The following is a 17,633-nucleotide window of genomic DNA, read 5'->3' on the forward strand; positions in this document are numbered from 1 at the left end:
AAAGAAAAATACAAAAATTTTGGTGTTTAAACATAAGGGGTTTGCAAGTATTCTCAGAATTTTACGAAAAAGTTTTTTCAAAAAGCGATGATTTTGAATTTCTCGATTATTTCTGGAGCAACATTTGAAAGGGGCGGTACGACATTGCTCTTACGGCCTTTTATTACAAGTGTTTAAATGGGACGAAAGGCCCCGAAAGGGGGTAAGCGCAATGTTACTCCAGATTTAACCCCTAAAACTCAATTGTGTGCTTTGGAAAGTTTTTTTTTTCTAAACTGCGTAGTTTTTAAAGGTCATATTTTTATGTTTTTAACGTTTTTTTTTCAAAGTTCAGCATATTATACCGAAAACTGTAATGAAGTTGAAATGCGTTTAATAACCATATTGCTAATTATGCATAAAAAATAATCAAATTTCAATATTAATTTTCAAAAATATTGAGCTACTGCACAAAAATTAAAAACATCTAAGAATTTATAAAAATATGAGCTTTACGCTATCAGGTTTTAAAATCCTGATGATTCCTTTTTTTATTGTGTTCATATTCGAGTAGTTTTAAAGTCTCTCCTCAGCGAAAATGGCTAAACATAATCAAGTTTAAAATTCAATAACTCACCTTTCCGACGTATGATAATCCCCCGGTGCCGAATTGGACCGTCCCGACCGGCTAAACCTCTCGATCCTTGATCCTCCCGCCTGCGGTGCCCTCCCCGAAATTCCCTTCGTAAACGGATTCTGGAACGAGTGCTTCTTCAGCATCGTCTTGATCAGTATCAGCGTGTCCAGCTTGGGAATGCTCTTCACCACGGAGTCCATATCTTCGTCGTTGATCTGCACCAGGCGACAGTTCTCCTCCTCGCTCGGCAACGGATGCAGTCCGTGTTTGGTGATCCAGTTGTGCTGCTTGATCTGGGGAAGCGTGATCCGCGTTTGGGGGTCCTTGTCCAGCATCGACACGATCAGGTCTCGCAGTTCCGGCGAGATTGTGCTCGTTGGGGGGAATTCAAGGGGGTCGTATTTTATCTTCTCGTACACACCAGGAACCGAAGTAGCGATAAAAGGAACATTTCCATGGACTAGCGAATAAAGGGTGGCCCCCAAGGCCCAGATGTCGGCCGCCTTGCCGTTGTACACGTGCTGACCGGGAAATAGCGTTTCCGGCGATCGGAAGGCCGGCGTGCCCGCCGTGGAGCCATTGTTCATGGCGGCATCTTCACCTAGGAACTCATTGCACACGCCCAAATCGGCCACCTTCACGCTACTCGAGTCGGACAGCAGCAGGTTGGCCGGCTTCAAGTCACCGTGGATAATCCGCTGGTAGTGAACTAAGGGGTGGAAATGCAAGATTCAGATTTAATACGATAATCGAGCATCAATCAATACTCACGATATTCAACCCCAAGGATCACATCCCGGCACACATTCCAGGCACGGTCCTCACTCAGTGGACTGTCGGTCGGAATGCTGAGGACTTCGCCGTGCTGTACCAGCTCGAACACGAGGTAGAGCGAGTCTTCCAGAGGATCGTCCAACACCTCGACGAGCTTGACGACGTTGGGATGATCCAACTAAACCAAAATCGACCAATTAGTAAGAAAAATTCTTCCCAAACTGAAAACAAGTAACCGTACCTTCTTCAGAACAGCGATTTCACGGTAGACTCGATCCAGCGGTGACGTGCCTCGCTTCGGTCCGCGCCGCATCAGACCCGCCTTCCGAAGCAGCTTACGCTTGGACAGTATCTTCATGGCGTAGTGGGTGGAGTCCTCCTCCGAGTAGGCAAGCTTCACCAAGCCGTAGGAACCCTGCGGGGAGATTCAAACGATTTTAGAAAACGTTACAATTTCTTACGGACTGATTTCATGGAGGCGCATGGTACCTAACTGAAATGTGCACGAAATAAATGTGACGAAATGAAAAGTTGCAATAATTATGTTTCTATTTAGTTTACTTTGACCAATGAAAGAACCGGAAAAGTGTATTTTCAATTACGTCCCCAGATGCCACAGAATCAAAAGACCCGACCCACTCCAAGCGAGTATTTCTCCAACACCGCACTGCATCCGAACTCTTGCTTCCGGTACAAATGCGGAAAATATCTAATTTCAAGCACTATTTATTTTCACTTCCTGGTGCAGCTCTGCGTCGTACTATTTCCACTCTTTATTTGCTAAAATATCGGTCACTGGGTGGCGTGAACGGCAAGGACGGAAGTTTATACGAGCTACTCCTGGAATACAAGAAGGATTCCGGTTGCAGTGTTCCCCACAGAGCGAACGTCGTAAATGTGACAAAAAAACGGGCACGGAGTGCAGCCAGCAGCAGCACTATATGGTGACCTTTAGTTTCTCATTGAGCCATCAGCAAAGGACGTGAATTGCTATCATTTTTTTTTCAAATAATCTTTTTCTCTTTTTAATATTTTGCATTGCCACTTACTTGCTGGATCAAAAATCTAATCTTAGCAAAATGTCTTGAAATTGAAAAAAAAATCCTTTGTGGACTCATAACATTTTTTGAAATGCCATTGCAAAGCTTGTCCATATTTTTCACAATTCGTGATGAGTTTCGAATCAACCTTTTAAAAACATCTCCTAGACCAGGGGTGCCAACCAGTTCTGATTTTTGTGAGGAAGTGTCGGGCCGGAACTAATATTTGATAAGAGTTGAAAAAGTTAAGTTAAGTTAAGTTGCGTCTTTTAATTACGAAAATTTTGGTACACAAACATCTATAGGTCATCGCTGAAATTTTAAAGTTATCGCAGTTTTAGTGCAAAAAGTTGTTTTTTTTTTGCCAATTTCGTCATTCTCCGGTTGTTGCGCGCGGCGCGTCAAAAAACACGGATTTCATTTTCAAAAAATCATATCTCGGAATCCTGTTAATGAACTCCTCCCAAGTTTTAGTATGTTATGTAAAAATGTCCTGGGAATCCAATAAAAATATTTCCAGACATAAGCTCTTTGGTCCAGACACCGTCAAAACGGCATTTTAAAGTTTCATACGCTCATTTCATATGTTAGGCTAGATTTTTGAAACTTCTTACTATTTTTCTTCGAAAGGCCGACTTATCACCTTTCATTTGCGTATAAGATAATTGAAATCAGTTAAAATGGCGAGGAGTTATGATTTTTCGAAAAAAGTGTTTTTTTGCGTAAATCGACGAAAATTGCCATATTTCAGACCACCCTAACACGGCGTAGGTCACCCTAATGGCCAAATGAAAAAATACAGGTCTAATTATTTCGGCCAGGGAACCCCCAGAAAATTTTTGAGCCCGATCCGAGCACTTTTGTTTTTTTTCGTGGGGAATTGCTGTCTTTATATATACAAAAACAAGATTTCATAGCAAATATGTATTTAAAATAGATAGAGGATGCTGATACTGACTCTAACATATTCTTTTTATAATTTATTCATTAATAAATCTTAAATTAAAACTAGTTTCTAATTGTTTCAATAAATCTGTTATTTTCTCATACAAGGCCACGAATAACTGGAATATACGAAAAACATGTTATAACTAGTTTATTGGTCGTATAACAATCAACCAACTCGCAGTTCATTAGTTCTGACTATTTCAAACATATTTGTCACAAAACTTTGAATTTTAACGCACCTTGAAAAATTAAACTTCAAGAATTTTTGTTCTTCTACTACAATACTCAATCTAGTACACTTTTTTGAAAAGCCGTAAAATAAATCAAACAGGTTAAAATTTCAAATTCAATGTACAAGGACTCTTCAGAAGGGTCCAAATCGACGCCGTCGTGCTATCTTGTCGCACCCGCCATTTTGACGTTCCGAGAAAAACGCGTTTTAATGTTTGACCTTGAATATTCAAAAACGAGAGCACGCAATGTAAACAATAACAAACACGTTTTGTTTGGCTCACCATTCTGTGCATTGTCCCAAAGTTTGGTTGAAGTTGGTTGCTGGAGTCCCGAATCATAATTACAAATGTTTACGGTAGTCTAGCTTGTACGTGCGACAAACGCATCCTGACTTTCCTGGCCTGAAATCCCTTTGGCCTTTTGTCGCACTTACATCAATTTTCATGGAGTGACAAGATAGCACGACATAATTTAAACTTCTTTCATATGTAAAATGACAAAAATGCACGGAGTTTTTTTCTGTTTTTATTGAATATCTCAGGATTGAAATCGAATTTTGGGGATCTGTGAAGGTCAAAAGGTGAGGCATTGTGAGCTGCACAAAATGGCGTTCTTAACTTAATGCAAAATGCACGTACGACAAGTTAGCACGATGGCGACGAAATGAAAGGTGAACATTTTTTGTTTCAGCTAAAAAAAAAGCGTTGAATTATTTTCCCAAAAATACCCGATTTTTGTTTACGTGTTATGCCGTTACACGAATAATTGCCCCATGTCATTTTTGGTCGATTCTGACTATTTGACAATTTTAGGTTTAGTTTGACGTTGACTTTTCAAAAAACAAATAAAATCCTTGACAACACCAAGTCTGTTTGTCCCATCGTTGTACTTCTACGCATAATTGTCCCACCAAGTGTTTTCTTCCACGAAATTATCAGTTTTACGAAGAAACAAGACACAATACAAGCAAGAGGATTACAAATGAGAGTGATAAACTGCTGGGATGATTAGGAACTTATGGGGTGAATAGGGACCCAAGGGACAAGTTGCACTTTTTGAACATGGGACAATTTTGCGTAGAACGGCCGTGTTGGTCTGTAAAAAGCGCGTACTCCATCAGAAGTTAGTTTATGTTTGCTTAACATGTGAAAAAAGAAGCAGATAAAAATATTGTCAAATCTTCGAGAAATTCGATCTCAAAGTCTCCATATTTGAATTCGATTGAACGAAACAAATATTTTGTGGTTGGTTGAGTGTTTATTCAGAATGCTTATTTGACTAAGGTAGGAAACTGTAAAGATTGCAAGAATACAGATATTCCATATTATTCACAAGCACTCTTCGTGATTTGAACTTATGACATTTGGTTACGAATCTGAGTGCACAACGTCTGATTCAGGCAGACAAAACAAATTAAATTTTATTGAAATTGGAGAAATAATTGTTGAAAAATCACTTTGCAGTGATTTATCATTATAGTTGCTTTTTATTTTAAAATAATACATAATACATTTTCAAAGTTTTTGCTGAATAACATTTTTTAAAATATGAAAAAAAATCCTCGAAAATACTGTATTTCCTGATTTAATATTTGTCATAAAAATTGTAATATAAAAGCTGTATTTTGCTGGTTAATAAATTTGAACAACATGATTGGAAGCTTTTTTAAACAAATCTGTTGGAAAGAATTTTTGTTTGGTATCCAATATTTCAAGTTGAAAAAAAAAATACCTAACGATGTTTTTTACGGTAAAAAAAAAAATTAAAATATTTTTTTTTTACATTTGACCTTTACTTACTTTATAGGTACGCAAATAGAAAATGACAGTGAAGAATTTTCAAGATTTTCTAAAGTGCAACCAACCTGGCCAATTTGATCCAGCAGTTTGTACTGGTTGAGCTGCAGAAAGCTGCCCGTCTGCTCGATGGACACCCGGCGGGACTCGCGCAACGGTGTCCGGCGGCGGCCACTCCGCGGACTGCCGTACGGGCTGTTGTACGGACTGTACGGCACGTTCGGGTAGATTGGCCGCGTTTGGTCCAGCGTTTGCAACTTCGGCAGCACCCGGCCCCGAAAGGCGACGCCGGCCGCGGCCAACCCTACCGAGTGGATGTCCAGCTGGGACTCGCTCCGGTTGGTGGCCTCCAGCAGATCGTCGTTATCTACCAGATCTAGGGATTGAGTTTTGGGTAAGATTTTAATGTGCTGGGTCATGAACCGGATGCTGTGGGAGGCGGTCGGATTGTGGGGATGATGGTACACGTGCGGGACACGTGGCGGGTGATGGGGATGGTGGTACGGGGTGTTAGTGTGGATGGGTGGTTTGCTTGAGCATGCTTGGGCGGCGGCTGAGGCTGATGCGGCGGCGGCGGCGGCGGAAGCGGTGACGACCATCGCGACGGCAGCTGCGGCGGCCAACGATGACGTTCCTCCCGGGGATTTGGGCGATTCGTTGGTTGGTTTGGTTTGGGTTGCGGGGCTTTCGTTGGTTATGGTTGTGGTTATTGAAGGCAAAGGTGGTGGCTTAATTTTGTTTGGATGACGCGTATCACACATGGTTACGGAAGGCGCGGACATTCCGTCGTTGCTCTGAGCAGGTGAGATGATGATGGGATGGTTAGTAGACGACGATTTGCAATGGTTATTAATACTGATGGTTATCAATGGGTTATTAGCTGGTACATTCGTCGGGTGGTTCGTTGTATGTTGGTCGCTGTTGCTGGTTGGTTGGTTAGTTGAGGCATTGGTAACATTCAAATTGACGGATCGTTCCGACGCGGCGGTGGTACCTGTTTTCGACGGTCCAACCTGCTCCTGCTTCTGCTCCTCTTCTACTGGCCGACTTTTAATGCTAGGGGAATTGGTTGGTGCTACTTGAACATCTACTTGACTATTCGCGGACTGCTCGTCACTATTGCAATTAAAGCTAACGTTTTCCAGTCGTTTTATTTCGCTATCTAGGAGATTGTGCTGCTGCTGCTGCTGCTGCTGTTGGACACTCTTCTCGACTACGTAGTCAAACAGGAGCGCCGGCGGAGGTGGAGGGTCAGCAGGTGGCGGAGTGATGTACTGCAAGCACTTCATGCTCGGCGAGTTGTTGTTGTTGTTGTTTAGGAACTTCCGGTCCAGGCTGTCGTCCGGTCCGAGGCTATCATCGACGACGACGGTGGCACTCTCGACGGGGGGCAGCTTGTTGTTGTGCGCTAGTGCTGGCCCGTCCATGTCGAGCGGTGTGTGCCTGGAGGGTTGGTGTAAAATGGAAGAATAGTTCAACGGTTGAGTAATTGAACCCAAAGTGGGGTTTGTTATTACCTGGCAAGGTCGGCAATCCGGGTGGCACATTGGTTACGACAGTTTCCACCTCCATGCCACGATGAGGCTGTAAGGATAAAGGAGAAAAAAACATGATTAAAAATTTGCTTTTAATTTCAATTATATCTTCACTTGAAGTAGTGTACAGCAAAGAACAATGGAAATATATCTTAAAACATTCATAAAGTGAATTCCAAATGTTTCTTTAGTTTTTTAAATGCATTTAGGCTTACCTGACAATTTCATGAGGTTTAAAAATTAGTTCAAATAATTTAATTGAAATTGGAAAGAGATTTCGTTTTTTCGTTTTTTCGATGCTCTTATCTTGCGTAAACGATAAATACTGATTGTTGAAAGAGCCAACTATCTGAGTCACTTAAAAGCTCTTTACATTACCATAAAAAAATCATTTTTTTGCGAATTGCAGCCAACTGGAACAAGCAACAAAAAAAAAATCATTCCACAGTTTACCAATCAATTAGCGAAAATCCTCCAACGTCAACCGGTCCATATCGGTACCCAGTATTACGTTTGTCGAATAAATCTGTCCCCTTTGCCATCAAGATATCGCACTTTACGACGCTGTAACTTTATACGATCTCTTCAGCTCGTGTCCCTTGCCTTGGCTTGCTTTAAGACGCCCATTGCTTGATTGTTTGTTCGTTTTTGCTCAGCAAGATGCAGCCACCACAGGACAGCTGATGCCCTGGTTCGAGCGGGGATATGGCGATAATCCTTGTCTCCCCCGACCCACGACGATGGTGCGCAGCGACATCCAGCTCGCCCCCAAATCGGTTGGATTTAGTTGAAAGAAAAATACCAAATAAAAAAAATGTCAAAAATAAAAATTCTTTTGCAGATTTTTTTTGATTAACCTTCGGGAAGTCGCGCAAAAAAAAACTACAAGAGCAGTCGCGTGGTGTACTTTGTGCACCTGTCAGAAATTTTCAAATAAACCGAATAAAATTCCAAATAGGGAGAAACAATGTTCTACAAAGTTGTTAATTCCACCAATTAGAATGCCATCAGATATCTAACCACCATCCAGAATAACCCGGGGGCCCCGGGGATGTTCCGAAGAGGGGACATTTCCGAAATTCTGGTCCGCTAGGCATGATGGGTGTCAAACTTCATAATTTTCAAAGGCAAACCTCAATATGAACATTTTTAGTGCAATAGGTGATCTGGCCACAATACGGACTAACCCGGTGGCCCCGGGAATGTTCCGGAGGGGGGACATTTCCGGATATCCGGTCCACAAGGCATGATGGGTGTCAAACTTCATAATTTTCAATGGCAAACCTCAATATGAACATTTTTAGTGCCATAGATGATCTGGCCACAATACGGACTACCCCGGTGGCCCCGGGGATGTTCCGAAGAGGGAACATTTCCGAAATTCTGGTCCGCTAGGCATGATGGGTGTCAAACTTCATAATTTTCAAAGGCAAACCTCAATATGAACATTTTTAGTGCTATAGGTGATCTGGCCACAATACGGACTAACCCGGTGGCCCCGGAGATATTCCGAAGAGGGAACATTTCCGGACATCCGGTCCACAAGGCATGATAAGTGTCAAATTTCCCAATTTTCAAAGGCAGTCCTCTATATGGACATTTATAGTGCCATAGGTGATCTGACCACAATACGGACTACTCCGGTGGCCCCGAAATCCCAAAATCTACAATAACAAGATCATTTCTAGAGCTTTTTGGGACTCCAAACTGTACTGTATTTTTTAAGTATTCTTCATGGTGAATGATTTTTCCTATGTTTAAAAATCTGTTTATATCCTGCTTACTCGTAGTAATCAAAAAACTTTTAATCCGAATGTATAAAAAAATACAATATGTTTTTCTAAGATGATGAATAATGACCCAAAGCAACATTTTAACTATTTTTTTTTCTTCGTTAGGACTACTTTAAATTTTCAGTGATTAAATATTTACGGAAAATTAAATATACACCAATAATCTTAACGCAGAATGCATATATATTTTTTAATCGTAATTAATGTGGGTGCCAATGGAAAGCATAAGATGATTTATGGCCTTACTTACATACGTTATCTACTTTAGATTTTTAAAACCCCCCAACATAGTAGTCGTCATTAAGAGTAATAGGCATTTTCAACAAGTTTCATTTAATTTTTTCTCGAACTTTTTTTCGAACAACAATATTTTCCTCTTTATAGAATAGGGCAGCGAAAGGCCAAGAAGGTTGAATCAGTCAGAAATAAATGAATTAACAACAAAAATAATCTGTATACAATATAAGTCATCTAGTGTTTCTGATTGGCTTTATATTATTTTGCTTCAAAATTTATAAGTATCATAATTCCCGGGAGTTTCGACCAAATTTCCCGGGAATAAAGAGTTCCAAAAATATCCAATTTCTCTGGATTTTTTTCGGGTATTCCGTGGTCTAAACATAGCGACGTCATCCCCGTGTTATATGTGTTGGTGAGAACTGCAGATCGCTGAAATGTTTACACGCGGGCAAAAATGATCTTCGGGCTTGCTGCAAAAAATGTTATAAAATGTGTCATTTTCTGCAGCAAATCCAATTTTGCAGATTTTGAGATATATTTTTCCTTTGGGTGTAGTTTTTAGTCTTTTTTTTGTCCCGTCCGTGTAAATTAATTGGATATGGGTGCCTTGGACCTAGGGCTTGGGCGTCGAAGTCTTTGTAAATAAAAGAAAGGCACTTGTGATTGATACTAGCAATAGTGGCCGGCAGCTGTAAAGCCAACTTCGATTATTACTTAATTTTTTCCGCTTAGGTTCTGATCCTAGGTTGAAACCGAGGGTCTGATAAAAAATATAAAAAACGAACACAGAAAAAAAACTATGGTAATATTCATCAGAAAATGGTCACAGATTTTTTGTCAAAAAAATTGTAATATTACATAAGAAATTGACGAATTTTCATCAGTTTCTGATGAATTTTCATCATGTTCACATTTTTACACACTTTTTATATTCAACCTACCAAATTTTCATGTTTCCAAAATTCAACTTTTTTTTGCTGCGTTTTTTTTCAGTGTGATCACGATGTTCACTTGGCCAAAACTAGATTTCAATGTTTGGGAATTTTACAAAAATACTGTAATTATGTATTTTTGGTGTTTCATTCATCAAACCTGTATCCATTGGAAAAGGGGATCAAAAAATACACTTAATAAATAAACAATTCAAGAAAATTTTTGATGATTGCACTTTATATTTCATTTCTGGATCAACATTTGAAAGGGCGGTACGACATTGAACTTACGGCCTATCATTACACGCGTTTTGATGGGACGAAAGGCCGTATGAGTCGGAACATCTCCGGGGCAGTCCGTATTATGGCCAGATCATCTATAGCACTAAAAAGGGCCATAAAGATGATAGGCTTTAAAAATTATGAATATTGGACTGAATTTCCGGAAATTTACCCACTTCGGAACATAACCAGGGTCACCGGGTTAATCCGGATGGTGGCAAGATCATCTCTGACACTTTAAATGTACATACCGGGGAGTCCGAATTCTGGCCAGATCACCTATGGCACTAAAAATGTCCATATGATGGATTGCCTTTGAAAATGATGAATTTTGAGTCCCATCATGCCTTGTGGACCGGAATTCCAGAAATGTCCCCTCTTCGGAACATCCCCAGAGCCACCGGGTTAATCCGGATGGTGGCCAGATCATCTCTGACACTTTAAATGTTCAAACTGAGGTTTGCCGTTGAAAATTATGAAGTTTGACATCCACCATGCCCTGCGGACCGGAATTTCGGAAATGTCCCTTCTTCGGAACATCCCCGGGGCCACCGGGGTAGTCCGTATGGTGGCCAGATCATCTATGGCACTAAAAATGTCCATATAGAGGATTGCCATTGAAAATTATGAAGTTTGACACCCATCATGCCTTGTGGACCGGATTTCCGGAAATGTCCCCCCTCCGGAACATTCCCGGGGCCACCGGGTTAGTCCATATTGTGGCCAGATCACCTATTGCACTAAAAATGTTCATATTGAGGTTTGCCGTTGAAAATTATGAAGTTTGACACCCATCATGCCTTGTGGACCGGAATTCCGGAAATGTCCCCTCTTCGGAACATCCCCAGAGCCACCGGGTTAATCCGGATGGTGGCCAGATCATCTCTGACACTTTAAATGTTCAAACTGAGGTTTGCCGTTGAAAATTATGAAGTTTGACATCCACCATGCCCTGCGGACCGGAATTTCGGAAATGTCCCTTCTTCGGAACATCCCCGGGGCCACCGGGGTAGTCCGTATGGTGGCCAGATCATCTATGGTACTAAAAATGTCCATATAGAGGATTGCCATTGAAAATTATGAAGTTTGACACCCATCATGCCTTGTGGACCGGATTTCCGGAAATGTCCCCCCTCCGGAACATTCCCGGGGCCACCGGGTTAGTCCATATTGTGGCCAGATCACCTATTGCACTAAAAATGTTCATATTGAGGTTTGCCGTTGAAAATTATGAAGTTTGACACCCATCATGCCTTGTGGACCGGATTTCTGAAAATGTCCCCTCTTCGGAACATCCCCAAGGGCCACCGGACCGTACTAAGAACCCATATTTTCATCGAGTTGGAATTAGAGGCCCTCCTGAATACAATGAAACAGTTTTGGGGTCAATTGATCCTGATTGAGACTTATAAAAACAATGTGTAATTTCCGGTATTCATTTCACCAAAAAAATACTTACACGAGCAGTCGCGCTGGTGTACTTTGTGCACCAACCCAAAAACACTATTTTAAAAAATATATTAAAAATAGTTTTTACTCAACAATGTCTTAGGTAAACTTGTTTCCGTCAGTAAAAATGTTTAACTTGAGCATATATCAAGGCTACAGCTTGATTGTTTCATGAAAAACTATTGTTTTTCGAAGTTTCCCAAATCTGGTGCACAAAGTACACTAGCGCGACTTCCCGAAGGTTAATAATCCCAAATATGTATTGAAAATATTCATTTAGTGATGTAACAACCAACTGAAATTGACCCAAGGTCACTGAACTCGAATTAAATGCATAAAAAATGAAAATTAAACACCACGACAAACATAATTCTTTGCTCAAGGTTCGATTACTTGAAACTATTCAGAAACTACCGAGAAATCCAACTTGGGATTATCGAAACGATTTTTTCAACTTTTTCTCGTTTCGAGAATCTTAAATTTTCAAAATGGCCTTTCTTATGCAACCAGGTGTACTTTCGTCTTACCGGGGCTTTGTAGATCCACCGGTGGCCATGGTTTGCCGCTGGCGCGAATTGTTATCGTACTCAATATGGACGTATGAAACGAAATTTTATCACAGTTTGGGTTGTAAATTATGAAATTTATTGAGGTGAATGTGATTGTGGGAATGTGTGAGTTGGGCGGTTGTGCTCGGTGCCTTTCGCTTTGTCATTTCTTGTACCAACTTTTTTTGTATCTTTCAAGAGATTCTGAAACTTTTCGAAATGATTTTGATAACTAGAAATAATATACTTCGTTGCACATTTTTTTTATGGTTTATTCCCAGGAGGTACACAAAACAAAATCAAATTTGTATATGGCATTACATTTTTTTTGCAAAATCTTAGTTTGAAATATGATTATTATTTAACGAAAAAACACGTCTTGTAGTGCTGTTCAATTTAATTTCATACTCATGAAAAATTGAACAGTTTTAGAAAATAAGGTTTATTACTTATATTACCATTTTTTACGAATATTTTAGTTATTCTGATATAAAAAAAAAATCAAGAAATTACTTAAAGCAATATTGGTTCCTGATTCCTTTAAAATATCAGTTCTATTCAAAGTTCTAATATAACTTCACTTTTAAGTTAACGTATTTAAAAAAATATCACAATTTTAAATTATGTATTCTTTTGTACATTTGTAGCCAAAAATTGAAGTTTCCGAAAAAAATTAGTTGGAAATAGGCATTATTTATTGCCAAGAAAAAAAAAAAAAAAAAAAAAAAAAAAAAAAGTTTGATATTTGATTTTGTATGGGATAAAATGATTTCACGTTTATTTTCCTAAATTCAAAGATTCGTGTTATCCATTCAATATTTCAAGATCGGCAATACACACAGTCAAGGACAATTTTCAAAAGCCGTTAAATTTTTACTGAGACACGTTTTCAGTGATTTATTACTCAAAACCGTGAGGAAGTAGAAATTGGGTGTCAAAGAGACTTTTGTGTAAAATTGGACGCCGGATTTCATTGCAAAACAGAACGTAATTTTCATCAAAAAGAGCTAAAAAAATAGTCATAAATTGTAATAACTGTCAAGCATCATGAGACGGTTTACTTTCCGACCTATTGAGAATAAAAAAATCATTTTAAAATTACGTGTCTTTTGTTACTTTGCAAAATGACTTTTTGGAGTAATAAAGTAACAATTTTCTACTAAGTAGAGTAGATAAAAACAAAAAAAAAACAGTTTTTCGAGTTAACCTCTAAAAGTTTTCGAGCGGGCAAATTAAAAAAAAATCGAAATATATGCCTTTCCGTTTGCGAACATATTAACTAATGTTTTATGCTAAATATGCTAATATACTAAGAATTTTGAAAATTCGTCACTTATTGTTCACTAAAATGCAAATGTGGCTTTGTGTGGACATAAATTGATTGTCAAAAAAACAAGGAAAATGTTCTCCGTGAAATTTTCTACAAGCTGCATGCATTAATTTTGGGTTGCAAATTTTTTTGGCTCAGTATGTTGAATGTTTTTTTTTTCATCAAACATATTTTTTTCTCCCTTAAAAAGGCCTGCCGTGCCCAAATATACGCTTTTATGAACTATGTCGGTACAGGAATCAGGGGACATTAAACTATAACTTGAAGTCCCAGACGATCAAATTTGAATGACTTTAGTATGTTTAATACGTGCATTTCTGAAAAATACTCAAAATATGCACTTTTTCATTAAAACTCAGCGCGAGAATTGTTAACCATGTTTGGGATTTTTTGTTGTTGTATGGAAGGAAACATTGTTCCTGACATCCTAATCTATCATTCTAGAGGTGAGCACCAAAGTTTTGACAACTTTTAATTTTTAATGTGCACGAGCCACAACATACGTCCATGCCTAGTCGAAAACACATGATTTCCGAGCGGGTTGAAAATTGGAGTGGGGATTCGAAATAATACCAGTAGGGTAAAGGACAAAGTTTTCGCCCTGCTCCAGTTTTCGCCCACCTACGGGATTTAATCTGTATTTAGCAAACTCATACCGTTTTTTGGTTGAATTTATTATGCAGGTTTACATATTCATTCATTTCTAGTACTAATTGAAACTTTCCTAAAGAATTTCTATTGTTTATTAAGTTTTTATAAGCTTTTCAAAAAAAGCCTTACTGCAGCCGCCATATTTTTGTCAATTTAGACTACAGCGGGTAATAATGTTAATGAGGGAAATTCAACTCATTTTGTCCGAAAATAATGTGAATGAATAATTCATTAGTTCACTGTATGTCTGAATTTCATGAAAATCTAGTGATTTACCTGATTTAAACGTTTACCAAAGGTTATTTCAATAAAAGAAAGTGGTCGATTTCTGGGGTCATGAAAAAACATTCGATCCAATTTTCGACCAGGGCGAAATCTAGTATTGTGTTTTAAGATTTTATCTACAACAAGTTTTCGTTTACCATAAAAACTTTTCTAATCGCAGCGAAATGTGGTTGAAAATATATTTGGAACATTCTAGATTATTTTTAAAGGTTAAATAATCATTTTAATTACTTTCATTCATAAGGGGTTTTTGTTCAAATGTTGTAAAAGTTTACTGGTACATAGGAGAACAAATTAAGCAGAGGATGGAGAAGTAGTTACACATGTGCTTTAATATTTTTATTAGGAGGTACTCGATGTTTTATATTGAGTCAATTCGGGAGCAAATAGGGTTAAAGCTCCCCTAACAAAATCAACAACAACATGGAGCAAATTGTAACTGTGTGCCCTTATCTAGGGTGAACAGGGACACATGAGTTCTATCACAAATTTTGATCCAGTCATATTTTTTTAGTGAGAGTGAGAACATGTTTTGGTTTTAGTTATAATAGACAGAAAATCTCAAAATAAGTAGGATATCTGAAAAAAAAAAAACTCCTAGGATTTTTTGAACCTCAATTTATAATATGTACGACAAAATATGTGCACATCAATGAAATTTAGCTTCGGGAACATGTTGTCAATAAGAGACCATATTTGCTTAGCTTTGTGTCATAATTTCATTTGATTTCTTGATTTTTGTCGTGGGCGAAAACTGGTTCCAAGGGTGGGCGATAATTGGATTTAGGGGGGCGAAAATAGGCTCTTCAGAGCACTTTATTAAAACGCAAAATTTTCATTTTCGACGATTTTCACAATAAACAATTTTTTTCAAAGATCATAACTCCACGCCAATCCAACCGATTTTAGTTGTCTTGGACTCAAATGAAAAATAATCTGGAGTTTCAAAAACCTAACCTTATGTTTTAAAAGCCGTATGAAAACTTAAAATGCGGTTTTGGAGATCTCGGGACCAAAGAGCCTATGTCTGACAATAATAGGGTCCTTAAGCCCTATTTAGTTTTTTTTTACGAATTCCAAGATATGATTTTTTGAAAATAAAAACCGGGATTTCCAATGCGCCGCGCGCAAAAATAGGAAAATGCCGAAAACTGGAAACTGTTTTCACTCAAACTGGAAACTGTTTTCACTCAAACTGCAATGACTTGAAAATTTAAGCGATGACCTTTACATTTTTGGGTACTAAAAAGAAAATTTTGATAATTCTTTAAAGTCCTAAGGAAACTTTAGACAAAAAAATAAGATGTCAGTTCGGAACGGAATCGACGTAACACCTTATAATGTGACCCTCTTAAACCTTGTGGTTTCGTCAACGGATCCACAGGCGTGTATCGTTCTTTTTGCGACAAGACTCCGCCTCCCGGGTCTGCTAAGTGTGAAGGTATAGGCACTAGGAGAGGGCACCGAATACATATACACTTAGCATTTTTGCGTCCGCCTCGGGATGTCAGTTCAGTGATTATAAAATCATCTCTTGAATTGCACAACCAGTTCCTACTTATGTATGCGTATGTGCTTGTGTGACAGCTCTGAAAGTGATTTGAATGGTTACAAACATTTCACAAATCTCTGCTATCAACAGTTGCCTGGGCCCTCTGCTGCCTACCGGGGGGTGGTGAGCCACCGAGCGAGTCGGAAAACCGTGGCCCAACGCGGCCGGTCGTACGTGATCGTAACACGGCTCGGAACGTGAGCTGAATAAGCTCCAAACCAGCGCGCCTGTGGCATTTACGTTTTGCATAAATACATACGGCACAGGACCTGGGATTATGTTTTGCCAAAAGTATTACGGCTTATCGCAGATTTCACGCTATAATCATAACCTTTTGATTAACTTTTAGCTAATTTCCACACAATTTGTGGGCAAAGGTTAGATCGCAAGTCATAAATCGATAAAACTTTGCATAAATTAGTGCGGAACGATTCGTTCCGCACGTTTTGATTCGTTACGGCGGAGTAGATATTACAAGACCAACTAAACGCTATTTTGTGACCACGTTAATCACGACTGTATCATCCTGACTGTCACACCGCCGCGAGTAACTTCTCTCGATTCTGTGCAATCATGCGGCGAATGTCAAAAGATCAACCAGTAACGACATTCGCAATATCGATATTGCATTTTGCGAAACAAAGTTACACACATCATGTGATGCACATCGTTGCAATCGTTCAGTCACCCACTCACTGGAGGGAACTCTCTGCTGATGATGGCTTGCTGCAAAAAACCAACCGCGATATTTGTTTAACCAACCGCGCACTACCGATATGTATTGACAACTTGCAGCGATGATTAAATTTGATTTATTGGCGGGATGCAAATTGAGTTGTGACGAGAGAGTGGCATGTAGAAAAGGCAATCGTGGTGAACTTGCATCGTTGACACCGAGCTAGAGTCTGGCACAAGGTTCAAATGGGGATGTAAAAAATGTAATGTAGTTTTTTTGTGCCTTCTCCACTTACGGAATGTATAAAAAGTTAGTCTACCCCTTAGGAACTACAGTCCAGAGCCAATTATCCTAAGACCTCGGGCAAATATTTCTCAAAGTTTTTTGTTTGCATATTTTCCTTACGAGTTATCTAAATTCCACAGAAAAGTAATCCAAAAAGTGATGAATTTGCCCATTTTTTCCAAGTTTTATCCCCTCAAACTTAATCATATGAAATTTTGAGCATGGACCTAGGTTTTCGATAATAGCTTTTTTGTTGATTTCGTACCCAGTAGGGTGGTCCAAATCGGGGCTTCCTCGGGGCTACCCCCTGAAATCAAAGATTGACCCATCACTAGGCTAAATTCCAAATTTGAGCTCATTCTGACCACGGGAACCCCTCCTTCTAATCGTTTTAAGTTTGTTTGGGAAAAATCTTCAAAATGTATGGAGAAAAGCAACTGTTTTAGTTTTAACCTGGTGAATGCGTAATAACTATCCAATTCTTACCAATTCTCAGATGTAGGACCTTTATTAAATTTAGAACAAGTTTCCCGAAGAAACAATATTTTTAGGATTTTATGCTGAAAAGTTATTAGCTTCTGAAAATAACGATTTTTGCGCAGACGCTACATAGAATCAATTATTTTTAAATGCACGCGCGTGCTTGCTTGCCTGTCTGCCTGGCTGG

General features: G+C 39.1%; 1 protein-coding gene across 1 annotated transcript in view; it reads right to left on the reverse strand.

Moving 5' to 3' along the window:
• Positions 1–17,633, reverse strand: part of LOC120417894 (serine/threonine-protein kinase GG21441-like) — a 265,616-nt gene that overhangs the window by 7,944 nt on the left and 240,039 nt on the right. Inside the window, exons 3-7 of the mRNA XM_039580117.2 lie at positions 6,926–6,992; positions 5,477–6,851; positions 1,632–1,805; positions 1,388–1,568; positions 617–1,325 (exon numbers count right to left, since the gene is read on the reverse strand). Of these exons, the coding sequence (XP_039436051.1) occupies positions 617–1,325; positions 1,388–1,568; positions 1,632–1,805; positions 5,477–6,851; positions 6,926–6,992 (2,506 nt within the window). The remainder of the gene's footprint in view (positions 1–616; positions 1,326–1,387; positions 1,569–1,631; positions 1,806–5,476; positions 6,852–6,925; positions 6,993–17,633) is intronic.

The sequence above is a fragment of the Culex pipiens genome, chromosome 3 (assembly GCF_016801865.2).
Source record: "Culex pipiens pallens isolate TS chromosome 3, TS_CPP_V2, whole genome shotgun sequence".
Classification (NCBI taxonomy): domain Eukaryota; kingdom Metazoa; phylum Arthropoda; class Insecta; order Diptera; family Culicidae; genus Culex; species Culex pipiens.